The sequence below is a fragment of the Poromitra crassiceps genome (genome assembly GCF_964638095.1).
Source record: "Poromitra crassiceps genome assembly, chromosome: 3".
NCBI lineage: Eukaryota > Metazoa > Chordata > Actinopteri > Beryciformes > Melamphaidae > Poromitra > Poromitra crassiceps.
The window spans coordinates 3,182,812-3,202,811 of record NC_139625.1 but is presented as its reverse complement, the minus strand read 5'-3'; the positions used below and the strand labels follow the sequence as shown (position 1 = coordinate 3,202,811).

Here is a 20,000-nt window from a genome sequence, read left to right as displayed (position 1 = left end):
CCCGGGGGGCACGTGTGGATCTTTTGTCTGAAGAAATGTGACACCACACACTCCTTTCCAAGCCTCTGTGGCTGATGTCTCACACTGTGGCTGATGTCTCACACTGTGGCTGATGTCTCACACTGTGGCTGATGTCTCACACTGTGGCTGATGTCTCACACTGTGGCTGATGTCTCACTCTGTGGCTGATGTCTCACACTGTGGCTGATGTCTCACACTGTGGTTGATGTCTCACACTGTGGCTGATGTCTCACACTGTGGCTGATGTCTCACACTGTGGCTGATGTCTCACACTGTGGCTGATGTCTCACACTGTGGCTGATGTCTCACACTGTGGCTGATGTCTCACACTGTGGCTGATGTCTCACACTGTGGCTGATGTCTCACACTGTGGCTGATGTCTCACACTGTGGCTGATGTCTCACACTGTGGCTGATGTCTCACACTGTGGCTGATGTCTCACACTGTGGCTGATGTCTCACACTGTGGTTGATGTCTCACACTGTGGCTGATGTCTCACACTGTGGCTGATGTCTCACACTGTGGTTGATGTCTCACACTGTGGCTGATGTCTCACTCTGTGGCTGATGTCTCACTCTGTGGCTGATGTCTCACTCTGTGGCTGATGTCTCACACTGTGGCTGATGTCTCACACTGTGGCTGATGTCTCACTCTGTGGCTGATGTCTCACACTGTGGCTGATGTCTCACACTGTGGCTGATGTCTCACACTGTGGCTGATGTCTCACTCTGTGGCTGATGTCTCACACTGTGGCTGATGTCTCACTCTGTGGCTGATGTCTCACTCTGTGGTTGATGTCTCACACTGTGGTTGATGTCTCACACTGTGGTTGATGTCTCACACTGTGGCTGATGTCTCACACTGTGGCTGATGTCTCACACTGTGGCTGATGTCTCACTCTGTGGTTGATGTCTCACACTGTGGCTGATGTCTCACACTGTGGCTGATGTCTCACACTGTGGTTGATGTCTCACACTGTGGCTGATGTCTCACACTGTGGTTGATGTCTCACACTGTGGCTGATGTCTCACTCTGTGGTTGATGTCTCACTCTGTGGTTGATGTCTCACACTGTGGCTGATGTCTCACACTGTGGTTGATGTCTCACACTGTGGCTGATGTCTCACACTGTGGTTGATGTCTCACACTGTGGCTGATGTCTCACACTGTGGTTGATGTCTCACACTGTGGCTGATGTCTCACTCTGTGGCTGATGTCTCACACTGTGGCTGATGTCTCACTCTGTGGTTGATGTCTCACACTGTGGCTGATGTCTCACTCTGTGGTTGATGTCTCACACTGTGGCTGATGTCTCACTCTGTGGCTGATGTCTCACTCTGTGGCTGATGTCTCACACTGTGGCTGATGTCTCACTCTGTGGCTGATGTCTCACACTGTGGCTGATGTCTCACACTGTGGCTGATGTCTCACACTGTGGCTGATGTCTCACACTGTGACTGATGTCTCACACTGTGGCTGATGTCTCACTCTGTGGCTGATGTCTCACACTGTGGCTGATGTCTCACACTGTGGCTGATGTCTCACTCTGTGGCTGATGTCTCACACTGTGGCTGATGTCTCACACTGAGAGGCTGATGTCTCACACTGTGGCTGATGTCTCACACTGTGGCTGATGTCTCACACTGAGAGGCTGATGTCTCACACTGTGGCTGATGTCTCACACTGTGGCTGATGTCTCACTCTGTGGCTGATGTCTCACTCTGTGGCTGATGTCTCACACTGTGGCTGATGTCTCACACTGTGGTTGATGTCTCACACTGTGGCTGATGTCTCACACTGTGGCTGATGTCTCACTCTGTGGCTGATGTCTCACACTGTGGCTGATGTCTCACACTGTGGTTGATGTCTCACACTGTGGCTGATGTCTCACTCTGTGGCTGATGTCTCACACTGTGGCTGATGTCTCACACTGTGGTTGATGTCTCACACTGTGGCTGATGTCTCACACTGTGGCTGATGTCTCACGCTGTGGCTGATGTCTCACACTGTGGCTGATGTCTCACACTGTGGCTGATGTCTCACTCTGTGGTTGATGTCTCACACTGTGGCTGATGTCTCACACTGTGGTTGATGTCTCACACTGTGGCTGATGTCTCACACTGTGGCTGATGTCTCACACTGTGGCTGATGTCTCACACTGTGGCTGATGTCTCACTCTGTGGCTGATGTCTCACTCTGTGGCTGATGTCTCACACTGTGGCTGATGTCTCACACTGTGGCTGATGTCTCACACTGTGGTTGATGTCTCACACTGTGGCTGATGTCTCACACTGTGGCTGATGTCTCACTCTGTGGCTGATGTCTCACTCTGTGGCTGATGTCTCACACTGTGGCTGATGTCTCACACTGTGGCTGATGTCTCACTCTGTGGTTGATGTCTCACACTGTGGCTGATGTCTCACACTGTGGCTGATGTCTCACTCTGTGGCTGATGTCTCACTCTGTGGCTGATGTCTCACACTGTGGCTGATGTCTCACTCTGTGGCTGATGTCTCACACTGTGGCTGATGTCTCACTCTGTGGCTGATGTCTCACACTGTGGCTGATGTCTCACACTGTGGTTGATGTCTCACACTGTGGCTGATGTCTCACACTGTGGCTGATGTCTCACTCTGTGGCTGATGTCTCACTCTGTGGCTGATGTCTCACTCTGTGGCTGATGTCTCACACTGTGGCTGATGTCTCACACTGTGGTTGATGTCTCACACTGTGGCTGATGTCTCACACTGTGGCTGATGTCTCACTCTGTGGCTGATGTCTCACTCTGTGGCTGATGTCTCACTCTGTGGCTGATGTCTCACACTGTGGCTTTTGGCTTGGAGAGCAGGCATTTGGAGATATAGAAGAAAATAGAAAGCACACTGGAATGTTTTCCCAAAAGTCCCATTTACAAGTATTCCCAGCATGAAAATGGAGGCCGTACTGTTTAGTAAGTTTGTGATAAGAAGTATCGATACCATTTTTTTTTTAGATGATATAATACTACTCATTTGCTACAGTATCGATACCAGCAGTGCTTTCTCTTTCCTGATTTGTCCCTCCCTATCATTGGTGGGATCTGTTGCTTCAACAAGGTAAAAGTGTTGTGATAGGCTGATGACTAGAGCAGGGCTATTACTAATCTGCAGTGTTGTGATAGGCTGATGACTAGAGCAGGGCTAATCTGCTGTGTTGTGATAGGCTGATGATGACTAGAGCAGGGCTAATCTGCTGTGTTGTGATAGGCTGATGACTAGAGCAGGGCTAATCTGCTGTGTTGTGATAGGCTGATGACTAGAGCAGGGCTATTACTAATCTGCTGTGTTGTGATAGGCTGATGACTAGAGCAGGGCTAATCTGCTGTGTTGTGATAGGCTGATGATGACTAGAACAGGGCTAATCTGCTTTGTTGTGATAGGCTGATGATGACTAGAGCAGGGCTAATCTGCTGTGTTGTGATAGGCTGATGACTAGAGCAGGGCTAATCTGCTGTGTTGTGATAGGCTGATGACTAGAGCAGGGCTAATCTGCTGTGTTGTGATAGGCTGATGATGACTAGAGCAGGGCTAATCTGCTGTGTTGTGATAGGCTGATGACTAGAGCAGGGCTAATCTGCTGTGTTGTGATAGGCTGATGACTAGAGCAGGGCTAATCTGCTGTGTAAGCGCAACATTTTTAATGAGTTTTATCAGGCCTAGATTATGGTAGGGCTGGGTATTGGCAAGGACCTCACGATACCATACGTATTCACGATACATGGGTCACGATACGATTGTATCTCGATACATTGCGATACAATACATATTGCGATATATTGCAATACTGTACATAATTTACTGAAAAATTTAAAATAGAGCTCAAATACAACACGCTGTGTACCACCCAGGTAGTGTAATACATCACTTTATATAGATGACTTAGTGGACAAATTTAGTCAAAACTACTGAGTGTTGAGTGTCCTACTGAACGCGTGAGATTAAAAAAAGTAGTGTCACTGAACACACGGATGTGCAAAGAAATCGATATGGCGATATATCACGATATTTTTCTGAAATATCGATACAGTATTGCGTAAACAAGTATTGATATATTGCCGTATCGATTTTATTGCACAGCCCTAGATTATGGAGTTTTTAATTAGTTTTATTAGTAGTAGTAGTAGTAGTACTATTATTGTATTATTATTATTACTACTACTACTATACTCCCTCTGCAGTATATAAGGAAATAGTAGTACCTCAGACATTTCACTTTACTAAAGGCTACTTGAGAATGACTGATGGAGACGGCACATATTTTTGTGACACTTACTGTAACAGGCTATGTAACTTCTAGTGTATGTTATTTCATTGTATGGAACAGTCCTATATGACTCTTATAATGTTTGATGCTCATGTTGATATTTTTCCATGCCTGAGTACGAGCAACTGTAGCATCATGTCCCAATTTCCCCTCGGGGGTCAATAAAGTTTTTCTGATTCTGATCCTAATTCTGATATTAGGCCCTAGATTATGGAGACGTTTTGAATGAGCTTGATCAGGCCTAGATTATGGAGCAGCGTCTGTCTGTCCATCTGTCTTTGTTTATTTCTATGCCTCTTGTCATTCCTTCCTCCCCGTGGTATCCAGTGTGGATTCTAGTATCGTGACATCCCTATTGTTTAGTCACTTTCCAGCTCAGGCCAGCCTGTTTCCATACAGCCAGGCCCTGTTTAGTACTGTTGTGTATAACGGCCAATGTACACACGAGCACTCGGGGCCATGCAGCCATATCATGTGGCTGCATTCATGACAATACACTGTTGATGTGGATCAGTGGGGCAGTCTGCTGCCAGGCACGGCGCAGCTCATTTCTTCGCCGGGTGAAAAGCAGACAGATTTTCAGGGCCACACTGGGACCCCCGGGGCCATCATGTCATTTAGCCGATGAATGGCTCTGTTTTCTGTCTCAGTCCATCACACCACCAGACAAGTGAGCCTACAGTCTGACTTCTCACACACTGTGTTGAGCAGGCACATTCGCAGGCACATTTGCATACCTTCAGGCACATTTGCATACCTTCAGGCACATTCGCAGGCACATTTGCATACCTTCAGGCACATTCGCAGGCACATTTGCATACCTTCAGGCACATTTGCATACCTTCAGGCACATTTGCATACCTTCAGGCACATTTGCATACCTTCAGGCACATTTGCATACCTTCAGGCACATTTGCATACCTTCAGACACATTTGCATACCTTCAGGCACATTTGCATACCTTCAGACACATTTGCATACCTTCAGGCACATTTGCATACCTTCAGACACATTCAGACACATTTGCATACCTTCACATTTGCATACCTTCAGACACATTTGCATACCTTCAGATACATTTGCATACCTTCAGACACATTTGCATACCTTCAGGCACATTTGCATACCTTCAGGCACATTTGCATACCTTCAGACACATTTGCATACCTTCAGGCACATTTGCATACCTTCAGACACATTTGCATACCTTCAGGCACATTTGCATACCTTCAGGCACATTTGCATACCTTCAGACACATTTGCATACCTTCAGGCCATTGCCTGCATGAGCAAAAGAATAATGATGATAATAATAATGATGTGCGCTCCAGTTTATGGACATGCTGGATTCATATTATTGAAAGAGCAGACACAGTTAGGTAAGAGAGCGCTTGTGTTGGTCTCTCCAGGCTCAGCTTGTGTTGGTCTCTCTTGTGTTGGTCTCTCCAGGCTCAGCTTGTGTTGGTCTCTCCAGGCTCAGCTTGTGTTGGTCTGTCCAGGCTCAGCTTGTGTTGGTCTCTCCAGGCTCAGCTTGTGTTGGTCTCTCCAGGCTCAGCTTGTGTTGGTCTCTCCAGGCTCAGCTTGTGTTGGTCTCTCTTGTGTTGGTCTCTCCAGGCTCAGTTTGTGTTGGTCTCTCCAGGCTCAGCTTGTGTTGGTCTCTCCAGGCTCAGCTTGTGTTGGTCTCTCCAGGCTCAGCTTGTGTTGGTCTCTCCAGGCTCAGCTTGTGTTGGTCTCTCTTGTGTTGGTCTCTCCAGGCTCAGTTTGTGTTGGTCTCTCTTGTGTTGGTCTCTCCAGGCTCAGCTTGTGTTGGTCTCTCCAGGCTCAGCTTGTGTTGGTCTCTCTTGTGTTGGTCTCTCCAGGCTCAGCTTGTGTTGGTCTCTCCAGGCTCAGCTTGTGTTGGTCTCTCCAGGCTCAGCTTGTGTTGGTCTCTCAGCTTGTGTTGGTCTGATACTCTATATCCCTTTCTCCACTGTAGCAGTGGTGGCACAGTTTCTCCACTGGGTTCTGTAGTTCAGGTTTCATTTAATCAAACTCTAGATAATCATCATGTTAGGAAATCACATCATGTGTTTTTACTTAACTCACAAAAGAAAGGCTCCCAGGATGCTCTGTAGTAGACCCAGGACCTAAAGAAAGTCACATGATGCTCTGCAGTAGACCCAGGACCTAAAGAAAGTCACATGATGCTCTGCAGTAGACCCAGGACCTAAAGAAAGTCACATGATGCTCTGTACTGTAGTAGACCCAGGACCTAAAGAAAGTCACATGATGCTCTGTACTGTAGTAGACCCAGGACCTAAAGAAAGTCACATGATGCTCTGTACTGTAGTAGACCCAGGACCTAAAGAAAGTCACATGATGCTCTGTACTGTAGTAGACTCAGGACCTAAAGTAAGTCACATGATGCTCTGTACTGTAGTAGACCCAGGACCTAAAGAAAGTCACATGATGCTCTGCAGTAGACCCAGGACCTAAAGAAAGTCATGCTCTGTAGTAGACCCAGGACCTAAAGAAAGTCACATGATGCTCTGTACTGTAGTAGACTCAGGACCTAAAGAAAGTCACATGATGCTCTGTACTGTAGTAGACCCAGGACCTAAAGAAAGTCACATGATGCTCTGTACTGTAGTAGACCCAGGACCTAAAGTAAGTCACATGATGCTCTGCAGTAGACCCAGGACCTAAAGAAAGTCAAATGATGCTCTGTACTGTAGTAGACCCAGGACCTAAAGAAAGTCACATGATGCTCTGTACTGTAGTAGACCCAGGACCTAAAGAAAGTCACATGATGCTCTGTACTGTAGTAGACCCAGGACCTAAAGAAAGTCACATGATGCTCTGTACTGTAGTAGACCCAGGACCTAAAGTAAGTCACATGATGCTCTGTACTGTAGTAGACCCAGGACCTAAAGAAAGTCACATGATGCTCTGTACTGTAGTAGACCCAGGACCTAAAGAAAGTCACATGATGCTCTGTACTGTAGTAGACCCAGGACCTAAAGAAAGTCACATGATGCTCTGTAGTAGACCCAGGACCTAAAGAAAGTCACATGATGCTCTGTAGTAGACCCAGGACCTAAAGACAGTCACGTGATGCTCTGCAGTAGACCCAGGACCTAAAGAAAGTCACATGATGCTCTGCAGTAGACCAAGGACCTAAAGAAAGTCACATGATGCTCTGCAGTAGACCCAGGACCTAAAGAAAGTCACATGATGCTCTGTACTGTAGTAGACCCAGGACCTAAAGAAAGTCACATGATGCTCTGTACTGTAGTAGACCCAGGACTAGGGATGTCCGATATTATCGGCCTACCGATATTAGCATAAAAAAATCGATATCGGAAAATATCGGTATTGGTTTTCATGCCGATTTTTTTTTTTTTTTTTTTTTTTTAATACAGGGGGAGTCTCACTGAGAGCAATGCTCTCTTTTTCAGGAGTGCCCTGTTCACATTCACACACACACACACATTCATACCTGGAAGCTGACCAGTACAACCACAGTCTGATCTGTTGGCCACTGAGCAGCTCCACTGGAGCGGTTGGGGTTAAGGGCCTTGCTCAAGGCCACCTCAGTGGTGGTAATGAGGGAGGGGCAAGCGCTGCCTTTTCACTTTCCCCACCCAGATTTATCCTGCCGGTCCCGGGGATTGAACCGACGACCTTCTGGTCACAAGCTCGCTTCTCTAACACTTACAACTTTAACACAACATGCATTAAACTCTTCAGCTACATTAAGCTACATTATGTAACTTGTTACGTGAAATTTTGGTGGGAAAAACCCCCGCTTATATCGGTATCGGTTGATATCGGTTGATATCGGTATCGGAAATTAAGAGTTGGACATTATCGGATATCGGATATCGGTAAAAAAGCCAATATCGAACATCCCTACCCAGGACCTAAAGAAAGTCACGTGATGCTCTGTACTGTAGTAGACCCAGGACCTAAAGAAAGTCACATGATGCTCTGTACTGTAGTAGACCCAGGACCTAAAGTAAGTCACATGATGCTCTGTACTGCAGTAGACCCAGGACCTAAAGAAAGTCACATGATGCTCTGTACTGTAGTAGACCCAGGACCTAAAGTAAGTCACATGATGCTCTGTACTGTAGTAGACCCAGGACCTAAAGTAAGTCACATGCTGCTCTGTACTGTAGTAGACCCAGGACCTAAAGAAAGTCACATGATGCTCTGTACTGTAGTAGACCCAGGACCTAAAGTAAGTCACATGATGCTCTGTACTGTAGTAGACCCAGGACCTAAAGAAAGTCACATGATGCTCTGTACTGTAGTAGACCCAGGACCTAAAGAAAGTCACATGATGCTCTGTACTGTAGTAGACCCAGGACCTAAAGAAAGTCACATGATGCTCTGTACTGTAGTAGACCCAGGACCTAAAGAAAGTCACATGATGCTCTGTACTGTAGTAGACCCAGGACCTAAAGAAAGTCACATGATGCTCTGTACTGTAGTAGACCCAGGACCTAAAGTAAGTCACATGATGCTCTGTACTGTAGTAGACCCAGGACCTAAAGAAAGTCACATGATGCTCTGTACTGTAGTAGACCCAGGACCTAAAGAAAGTCACATGATGCTCTGTACTGTAGTAGACCCAGGACCTAAAGTAAGTCACATGATGCTCTGTACTGTAGTAGACCCAGGACCTAAAGAAAGTCACATGATGCTCTGTACTGTAGTAGACCCAGGACCTAAAGAAAGTCACATGATGCTCTGCAGTAGACCCAGGACCTAAAGAAAGTCACATGATGCTCTGTACTGTAGTAGACCCAGGACCTAAAGAAAGTCACATGATGCTCTGTACTGTAGTAGACCCAGGACCTAAAGAAAGTCACATGATGCTCTGTACTGTAGTAGACCCAGGACCTAAAGAAAGTCACATGATGCTCTGTACTGTAGTAGACCCAGGACCTAAAGAAAGTCACATGATACTCTGTACTGTAGTAGACCCAGGACCTAAAGAAAGTCACATGATGCTCTGCAGTAGACCCAGGACCTAAAGAAAGTCACATGATGCTCTGTACTGTAGTAGACCCAGGACCTAAAGAAAGTCACATGATGCTCTGTACTGTAGTAGACCCAGGACCTAAAGAAAGTCACATGATGCTCTGTACTGTAGTAGACCCAGGACCTAGAGACAGTCACATGATGCTCTGCAGTAGACCCAGGACCTAAAGACAGTCACATGATGCTCTGCAGTAGACCCAGGACCTAAAGACAGTCACATGATGCTCTGTACTGTAGTAGACCCAGGACCTAAAGTAAGTCACGTGATGCTCTGCAGTAGACCCAGGACCTAAAGAAAGTCACATGATGCTCTGCAGTAGACCCAGGACCTAAAGAAAGTCACATGATGCTCTGCAGTAGACCCAGGACCTAAAGAAAGTCACATGATGCTCTGTACTGTAGTAGACCCAGGACCTAAAGTAAGTCACATGATGCTCTGTACTGTAGTAGACCCAGGACCTAAAGTAAGTCACATGATGCTCTGTACTGTAGTAGACCCAGGACCTAAAGAAAGTCACATGATGCTCTGTACTGTAGTAGACCCAGGACCTAAAGTAAGTCACATGATGCTCTGTACTGTAGTAGACTCAGGACCTAAAGAAAGTCACATGATGCTCTGTACTGTAGTAGACCCAGGACCTAAAGTAAGTCACATGATGCTCTGTACTGTAGTAGACCCAGGACCTAAAGGAAGTCACATGATACTCTGTACTGTAGTAGACCCAGGACCTAAAGAAAGTCACATGATGCTCTGCAGGAGCTGCTTGATTGCAGTGTCCGTTAATGCAGAAGAGGGCAGGAATATGCCTTCCTTAAAAAGAAAAAAGAAAGAGTATGGATTACGGTATGTAAATTGGTTATTTATTGATATTGTTTGACAGAATTTACGTTTCCATTTCCCATCTAACTAAATGTACATGCCTGGAGATATGCAAATAATTGTTCAAATATGTGAGCTCGAGACATTTAAACAGCCTCAAACATGGTCAAATCTCTTCAAATCGGTCATATTCAGATAGTCCCCCAAAAAACTCTGTCACCGTTTTGTCCTGGCTTGGCGCTTTATGTGTGTATTTTGGTCTCAAAGGTCATCGGGTCATAAAAATCTGAAATGATATATCACATATTTGTCTTCTTCATGGCGAGGGGCTCGTAACTCCAGGTGAGCACAATGCTCGGAAACCCAGAGGAGTTGCAGCAAGGAGATGTTTTGCTGTGTGTGTCAGCAGGACAAAGACGCGTGTGACCCAGTGACTCTGTGTGACCGAGTGATTTACGGTCCACCGAGCCGCGGCCTCTCGAGTCGACTCCCGACGACCAATCGAGAGGCGTAGCTGCGTCACACGGCCGGGCGGGGGTGTGGGGGGGGGAGGCGGGGTCACGTTTGAGTGAGAAGGGTCGCTGGCCAGGAAGACATGAAGCTGGTGAAGAGGGACAGTAGCAGTAGTCCACAGCTGGATGAAGCTCCCGCTTCACGCTGCCTCTCTTCTCTCTGTGTTTCCTGGTGTGCTGTGGCTTCAAACAATGGTGGGTCAGTTGTTTGGGATCTTGTTCAGCCTCCGCAGGGCGTCGCTTCTCCTTCTCTACCTTCTAAACGCGTGTTTTTGAACCCCCTCCCGCGTGTCTCTTTCAGGATGGCTCGGCGGGGAACCTTGACAACCTGGCTGAGGAGTACTCGCAGTATTACGGCACCTCCCTCAGCGACGTGTGCGACAGGATGGAGGAGCTACGCAAACGCAAAGTAGTCCAAGAAGCAGAGATGGTAAATCTGGTGAGTCATTTGAGATCTCGCTTTTTAGATTGGGGCTCTTTCTGCTGCCATGTTGAACTTGTCACAGTGAGAAGAACTATACACTTATGTGCTATCTGTTGAAGCCGTGTCCTCCTCCTGTCATCTGTCCTCCTGTCATCTGTCCTGCTGTCATCTGTCCTCCTGTCATCTGTCCTCCTGTCATCTGTCCTCCTGTCATCTGTCCTCCTGTCATCTGTCCTCCTGTCATCTGTCCTCCTGTCATCTGTCCTCCTGTCATCTGTCCTCCTGTCATCTGTCCTGCTGTCATCTGTCCTCCTGTCATCTGTCCTGCTGTCATCTGTCCTCCTGTCATCTGTCCTCCTGTCATCTGTCCTCCTGTCATCTGTCCTGCTGTCATCTGTCCTCCTGTCATCTGTCCTCCTGTCATCTGTCCTCCTGTCATCTGTCCTCCTGTCATCTGTCCTGCTGTCATCTGTCCTCCTGTCATCTGTCCTCCTGTCATCTGTCCTCCTGTCATCTGTCCTGCTGTCATCTGTCCTCCTGTCATCTGTCCTCCTGTCATCTGTCCTCCTGTCATCTGTCCTGCTGTCATCTGTCCTCCTGTCATCTGTCCTCCTGTCATCTGTCCTCCTGTCCTCCTGTCATCTGTCCTCCTGTCATCTGTCCTCCTGTCATCTGTCCTGCTGTCATCTGTCCTCCTCTCATCTTGTGTATCTGCCTTGAAGCTATCCTCTATCCGCCATTCTATGAAGCTACTAATGGCATCTGGCTAGGGACTACAAATGAAAACTAGCCTTTTTGGCTAAGTCTTGTTTCTGTGTCGTCTGTGACGCTTGTGTCTACAGCGACTAATTACATTTTGTCGACGGTAGTCAAACCAACCGTCTTCATCAGCACGGCACGTTTACAGATTATCATCTTTTTTTTTACTGAAATTGTAATTACTTTGTAGTGTCCCTGTCAAACAAACGTATAAAAATAAGTAACATCTGAATGCTTGTTCTAAATCTAACTCAGTTCCAGGGTTTCTCCTGGCTCAAAATGAGGCAGAGGTGGAACTAGAGCTCCCCGAGTGATATGCGATTTTTGAGACCGGTACCGATTTTAGTGCGAGGAAATTCACAGATTACCGATAGATGGCCGATTATAGTGATTTTTTTTTATTATTATTATTATTATTTTTAGCTGGAATGAAAATAGACGTTTTCTATGCAAAGGTACTCAGAAGGCTGCTTAAATATTTAACATTAAATTGTCAACACATCATCGGCGTAATGTAGCAATTACAAGAAGTGGAAGTGCAACGCTGGTTAGAAAATCGTGTTTTCCATGAAGACACCTTCTAGAGTTTTGTCGAGAGCTGGAAGGCGGCGCAAAATTTGACGGAGGTGGCCGCCTCCCAATTTCTCCGTGCAGGAAAAACCCAGAATTCATCACTGAATCTAAATGGAGATATATTTACATTTATGAAATTCGCTTGCGTTTACACACACACCTGTGTTAGTACTATCACGGCAGTCGCTTAAATCGTAAACACACACTGTCCACCAGTGTTATTGCAAAGCGTGGGTTGTGCCATTCACTCAACTGAATATTATTTCTATTTCTGCACTATGAGGACTGTAATTTCCTCCTCCATTTCCCCCGTCTGTGTGTTTCAGGGAAACGTTGAGTCAGTGTCCACATCACTGCAGCTCCGCTCTCAGATCCAGGTGAGCGTCCCACTTCCTGCGTCACACTTCCTGCTTCTGCGTCACCAGAGAGGCTGACGAGGCGCAGAAAAATTGCTTCGTCATGATTATCTCGGGGGAAAGCTCAAATAGCAGACTGCAAAGTCACGGTTTGCTGACTGATAGAGAGAGATCATAAAGTCTCTCCTCAAATGTTAGCAAGTCCAAAGGATTGCGAAATGTGACACGTGGGATTTTCTAACAATGAGATGTACAAATGAGGAGTTCTATTCCAAAATGATGTCAGTTTTGAATCAAAATCATAATCTGACATTCACCTCCCATCATCTTTTAAAATAAAGAAGATGATGCCGGTTTATCAGCTACTTCATCTGCCTGATATCCTTTAGAACAGGAGTGTTCAAAGTGGGAGGCGGGCCTCCCCGGGGGGGGTCTCCAAACAGTTCCAGGGGAGGCCTGGCAGTGAAACATATATTACATTAGTTATTACATAACTACTACAGTTATCAAAAGGAGGTCATAGAAAATAACTAAATGTGTGTGATTTGGTTAAAGAGATAGTTCAGATATACAGTACGGTAGTTTTAGAGAATATTACTGTTTTTCCCACTTTTCCAGAGTCAGAAACAAATACAAGCCTTCAGACATACCTTTTTTTTTATGTATTTGGTGTATCTGTGTCAACAGCACTACCAGGCTATATTGCATATATATAATATAACATAATCATGATGGGGAGGGGGGCTTTGTCCAAGTCTCAGCATCTGACGGGAGGCCCACAGTCATATGGACTTTGAAAACCCCTGCTTTAGAAAGCATCATAATCTGATGACATGTTTTGCTAAAAGTAAGTAGGAATGGGTATTACACTTTTACAAATAGTGGGTATTTCATGTCTTCACATTTTGAGGTCCAGACCTCTAAAAGCAGTTTCCTAAATTGGCGACTTGCTTCTCTAGACCTGCCTGACTGGTTTCATCTCCTCAGGAATCCCTGGGACTCAGCAGCACCACGTCCACTCCAGAGATGGAGAGAAGGTAAGAGGTCAGCAGCGTGACGGCTTCACACAGAGAGTGCCCACTGCCTTTAGTGTTTGTGTCTTTGTTCAGACAGCAGGAACAGGCTCACAGCTCAACTGAGTAAGGAGATGAACACAGCAGAGAAGCTTTTGACAGAACAGTGTGCTCCATGTCCAGGCACAACAATAATAGTTTTGATCATGCGTCATATTTAGTATTTAAAATCAGTCGAAGCAGAACTGAGATGTTTATATATATATATATATATATATATATATATATATATATATATATATATATATATATATATATATACTGTATATATATATATACTGTATATATATATATATATATATATATGTGTACACTGTATAGATCCTTTCCAAAAAATTTGAATATCATGGAAAAGTTAGGTTTTCCCATAATTCCTTTCAAAAAGTGAAACCTTCATAGATTATAGATTAATTACACACAAAGTGAAATATTTCTAGCCTTTATTTGTTTCATTTTTCATAATTTTGGCCTACAGCTCCAGAAAACCCCCAAAACAGTATTTCAAGAAATTAGAATAGTGTGAAGAAAATCAGCAGTTACTTCTCAGTTATGACTGACTCCAGCCTCAGTCCACTCCCTCTGAATCTCCGCCACATTTTTGAATCGTCTTTGCTTGACAATCCGCTGAAGCCCACGGTCATCCATGGTATTTCCATGATATTCAAAGTTTATATATATATACAGTATATATATATATATATATATATATATACGTATATATTTATTTATTTATTTTTTTCTTCAATTTTAACAATATATATGAACAAAGCTCAGACACAGTAGGGGGAACATACATATACTGAGATGTATTTATTACCTCCATGTCCACATGGGGACACGTGTGCTTCCCCCTGCTTCCTGGTGCCCTCGCCACTCACTTCTATGAAGCATTTCCCCATGACCTCCACACTTCCTTCCTTCCCCCTATTGTCTCTATTGGACTTCCAAGATTATTACTCATATGTTTGTCATTGGAATGAGAACGAGGGAATTTGGAGTTCTGACTAATAACATCGGGACATATTGATTTGATTAGGCTTTTTTCCCCGACGTCCAGATGTCTAAGGATTTATCATTACTAACAGGCCTAAAGAAGAAGACAACTTCTGAATGACACAACAGCCAAACCTCCCTTCATGATACTGTGTGTGGGTCAAACCTCCCTTCATGATACTGTGTATGGGTCAAACCTCCCTTCATGATACTGTGTATGGGTCAAACCTCCCTTCATGATACTGTGTATGGGTCAAACCTCCCTTCATGATACTGTGTATGGGTCAAACCTCCCTTCATCATACTGTGTGTGGGTCAAACCTCCCTTCATGATACTGTGTATGGGTCAAACCTCCCTTCATGATACTGTGTGTGGGTCAAACCTCCCTTCATGATACTGTGTATGGGTCAAACCTCCCTTCATCATACTGTGTGTGGGTCAAACCTCCCTTCATGATACTGTGTATGGGTCAAACCTCCCTTCATGATACTGTGTATGGGTCAAACCTCCCTTCATGATACTGTGTATGGGTCAAACCTCCCTTCATGATACTGTGTATGGGTCAAACCTCCCTTCATGATACTGTGTGTGGGTCAAACCTCCCTTCATGATACTGTGTATGGGTCAAACCTCCCTTCATGATACTGTGTATGGGTCAAACCTCCCTTCATGATACTGTGTATGGGTCAAACCTCCCTTCATGATACTGTGTATGGGTCAAACCTCCCTTCATGATACTGTGTGTGGGTCAAACCTCCCTTCATGATACTGTGTATGGGTCAAACCTCCCTTCATGATACTGTGTATGGGTCAAACCTCCCTTCATGATACTGTGTATGGGTCAAACCTCCCTTCATGATACTGTGTGTGGGTTAAACCTCCCTTCATCATACTGTGTGTGAGTCAAACCTCCCTTCATCATACTGTGTGTGGGTCAAACCTCCCTTCATGATACTGTGTATGGGTCAAACCTCCCTTCATGATACTGTGTATGGGTCAAACCTCCCTTCATGATACTGTGTATGGGTCAAACCTCCCTTCATGATACTGTGTGTGGGTCAAACCTCCCTTCATGATACTGTGTGTGGGTCGGGAACAGGATTCACATGCAGTTTAGATCGCCACCTACTGGGATAAATGCAGAATGGGGCCAGTGAGGGCTGATAGCTACTGACATCATCAACAACTAGATATCCAGATATCCAGTTGGCTGATACAGATATTTTTACACTGAAGTCGCCAATAGTTGATAATATATATGATTATATATATATATATATATATATATATATATATATATATATATATATATATATATATGTGTGTGTGTGTGTGTGTGTGTGTGTGTGTGTGTGTGTGTGTGTGTGTGTGTGTGTGTGTATATATACTGTTTATATATATATATATTCCCCTAATGAGGTTTAAGGGTGTGGTTTTTCTTTTACCGTGTATCTGAAAGCCTTTGAGGCTGTAACGGTGAAAAAGGGCTTACACAAATCAATTTGACTTGACTTGGCCGAATATGATCTAGAGTCGGTGTATCAGGTGCTGTGCTGGCTCTTATAAATGCTTGACCAAGCACAAGAAATGAGCTGTTTTCACTGTGTAGTTTCACCTGCTGATATGGGTTTTTGTGAAGGTCGCTACCGATATCTTTTAGACTTAAATGGCAGATGTTGTGCACAAGTATTCGCAGTTTGTTTCCCCTTGAATCTCATTCTTGCAGGGATAGAAAAGCATCTGAAAGTAGGATTTACACATACAGTACAATTCTCCATGGAAATCCAGACTGATGAAATTCTTCTAGGGTTAGCAGCTCTTAAAGCACACATTACTGCCTTTAAGTGAAGAATTCATTCAAAAAAAACATACAGTAATTGAATGTTTAAATGAATAGTTAAACATATACAAACATGTATTTTCGTGGTGTTGTACAGACTTTTTATGTAGCTGTTGGATGGATGGAACCTCCATCATCATCAGCTGATGTAAAAAAAAAAAAGACGAATAAAAGAAGTAAATATCGATACCTAATGTACTGTATCGGCAAACCAATATATCGGTCTAACTGTAGCCAAGTGTCAGCTGCTGAGCGAGAGAGAGATAGACACGCAAACATACGCACATAAACAAAGAGACAGAGCGAGAGATTGACAGAGAGTGAAAGAGAGAGAGTGAAAGAGAGAGAGTGAAAGAGAGAGAGAGAGAGAGAGAGAGAGAGAGAGAGTGAAAGTGTGTGGGGAATGCAGGGGCCACGGTGGCGGCGGACGCTGCTGTAAAAGCTCGCTGGACGTCAGAAAGACGTCCATTGTTCCTGCGCTGGCCGGGGAGCACTGACCTCTGTTCAGCAGCCAGTCTGTTTCATCTGGTTCTCTATGCTTTGATTTGCCTTTTCACTATGAAGCTACAGTCATGAGGGACAGAGCACTTTTGTGATAAAAAAAAAAAAAAATTGTATCTGGTGTGAAAGAAGGGAAGATAGAGGCACGTGTCAAGGGAGATGGTGCGATAATAAGAGACATGAAGAAAATAGCTTTGGAAAACAGGTACCGCACTGTCCAGGACGTCTTTTCCATTTGACTTCTGTTTTTGGTTTTGTTATTCACAGTTCAAATGGAGTCAATATTATGTTTTTTGTTCGTTTTTGTTTTTGTTTTTTTAGGTTCCCTGTGCACAAGTCTAGCTCTGATGATGGATCAGGGGGTAAGTTTTCTATACATCTTTATGGTCCAAATTTATGGTAGAATTCATAAGTAAGTAAGTAGAATCAGACATGCCAATTATGGAACAAATAATGCAAATGAAACCTTATGTAATGCAACTTTGAAAAATTTATTGTTTTTGTTTAAATATGCGCAGTCGTTTGAAGTTACTCTTAACTGTTTTGCCAGGTAGTGGTTAGGCCAACTTCTCTCTCTCCTTTGAGAATAGCTGTGAGATTATGGAGTGAAATCCTTCAAAATACTAAATATAGTCTTTGAGGATGTTTGAGTTGATGTTAGTTTTTTTTGTATTCTCTATTTTGAGAATAACCCAGAGGATAGCATTATAGTTTATTTGTTGCCCTGTGATTGGATATTTGTAATTGTGTGTGCGTTTGAGGCCAGGGTGTTTTGCACCTTATTTTTTTATTCTGCACTCAATTGAATTCAATATTTGTGTAGGAAAGTGGGACGGAAAGAGAAAAAACAAGTCTTTTTGGCAGAATTTCCGAAAGTCACAGAAAGGAGGAATGCGGCACACTGCAAAAGGTTTGTGGAGTCAAAGACGCACAAAATACTGCTGCACACAAAGAAACGCATTATGAACAACAACAACAACAACAACAACATTTATTTACTCATCGACTTATTTGACCTTAAAATGTATTGATTCATTTTATTTCAATTGTAAAAAAAAATCTGGATGTTAAAAAAATCATTTTGAAAGCAAAGTAAGACTTCATCTTTGTTGTGTTGACATGTTTGTTCTCCTTGCAGGTGAGGATGTTGGCTTTGTGGCCAGTGAGATCACCATGAGCGATGAAGAGCGCATCCAGCTGATGATGATGGTGAAGGAGAATATGATCTCTGTGGAGGAAGCCCTGGCACGGGTATGATGTCGCACATCCCCAGCATGCTCCGCTCCACATAGTGCTGCGGTCATGTGACCACATACTGCTGCGGTCATGTGACCACATACTGCTGCGGTCATGTGAACGCTTCTGTGTTTGTCCTCTTTCTGCAAAAAAAAATGGAGGCACCTGCCTAGTCAGGGGACAAACGGATTGGATATTCGATAACCCCGGACGGCGCCATATTGTTGACAAACCGCAGCCGTAAACGTAGTCTGGCCGAGCGTAGGCCTATAGCAACAGTTATGGCTTGGTCAAAGAGAGGTGATGAAAAAATACGTTTGGTCGGAGGTGCGGACCCCTATAAAAAACTGACTTAGAGTAAATATAACTCATTATATTGCCAGGTATAACGTACAGGACATTTATAACTACCTTGTGAACGCAGTGTTGGCATACACGTCTCAGGAGCTGAAGGCTTTCAAACCCCTTGAGTCCTATAACGATTTCATCTGTGGCAATTGGTCTGACATTTTTACTTTTGTGCCACCAACGACATCATCATCATCATACATTGTCGTGACAGCAAAGGTAAATAACCTTAACGTTAAATGTTTGTTTGATATGATCTGACGCTTGCTTGCATGTTAGCCCAATGTTTGCTACTAACGTTAGCCTCTAGTCTCTTTCCCTTCACATTTGTGGACAGTAGCTAACACCCGGGCTTTTATTGCTGCTATTACTACAGCCGTGTATTATTACACAGCACACTATCGCTGTTGTGAAATAGCTCCTGACGCAGTATAAACAGCATTAAATAGGCTAGTAAGTAACGTTGGCTAGCGTCCTAAGCTATGACAGCTGTCAGTCACTTTTAAACAGCGCGCTGCGGAATGTCAACAATATGGCGGCGGTGGGCGTGCCCGTACGTCAGAGTTACGTCAGTCGAATAAGGTCTATTGGCATAGTAGTTCGACCAAAATTGCCAGTTGTTATTGTAAACTGAATTGAAATTTGAATCTTTGAGTATGTTTCCTCAAACTACAGTCTGTGAAATATGTTCAAAACTCAATTTAAAAAAATCTGTCTTTTCAATCTAACTAATTAATTAATTAATTAATTAATTATCAAATTGCATTGAAATCCTGAGAATCTGACTTTTTGGAGAGACTGCAAAAGGTTGGCAGCCCACCAAAAATGTGCAAATGATCAGTCTATAAAACGTGAACTTATCTATTTTCTGTGATATATATATGGATTATGGCTAAAGGAATATTAACACCATATGCTATGTATTGCTAAATGCTACAACATCCTGGTGAAGGCATGTTATATGAAACGTTGTTGAAAAGAATATTTGTATTTGCTGGAGAGAAGCATGGACAGTGAGCTGGTAGAATACAGACAGTGACCTTCAGCTCTGATGCTCACACAGTCTCTGGTTCCCTTTGCAGCTGAAGGAGTTTGAGATCCAGAACCGACAGGCCTCCAGGTCCGATCCCACAGACTGGACCGACGCCTCCAGTCCCGCCACAAACGAGTCGTCCCTCTGCAACGTAAGTCCCTAAACTCTCCTGTTTGACAGC

At 44.4% G+C, this 20,000-nt stretch overlaps 1 protein-coding gene across 1 annotated transcript in view; it reads left to right on the top strand.

The window, feature by feature from the left end:
- Nucleotides 1-20,000, top strand: part of sash1b (SAM and SH3 domain containing 1b) — a gene marked incomplete at both ends in the record, with an annotated part of 134,127 nt that overhangs the window by 108,953 nt on the left and 5,174 nt on the right. The window contains 7 exons of the mRNA XM_083634300.1: nt 10,984-11,112; nt 12,765-12,815; nt 13,782-13,831; nt 17,524-17,564; nt 18,026-18,112; nt 18,341-18,453; nt 19,869-19,970. Coding sequence (XP_083490426.1) covers nt 10,984-11,112; nt 12,765-12,815; nt 13,782-13,831; nt 17,524-17,564; nt 18,026-18,112; nt 18,341-18,453; nt 19,869-19,970 — 573 coding nt within the window. The remainder of the gene's footprint in view (nt 1-10,983; nt 11,113-12,764; nt 12,816-13,781; nt 13,832-17,523; nt 17,565-18,025; nt 18,113-18,340; nt 18,454-19,868; nt 19,971-20,000) is intronic.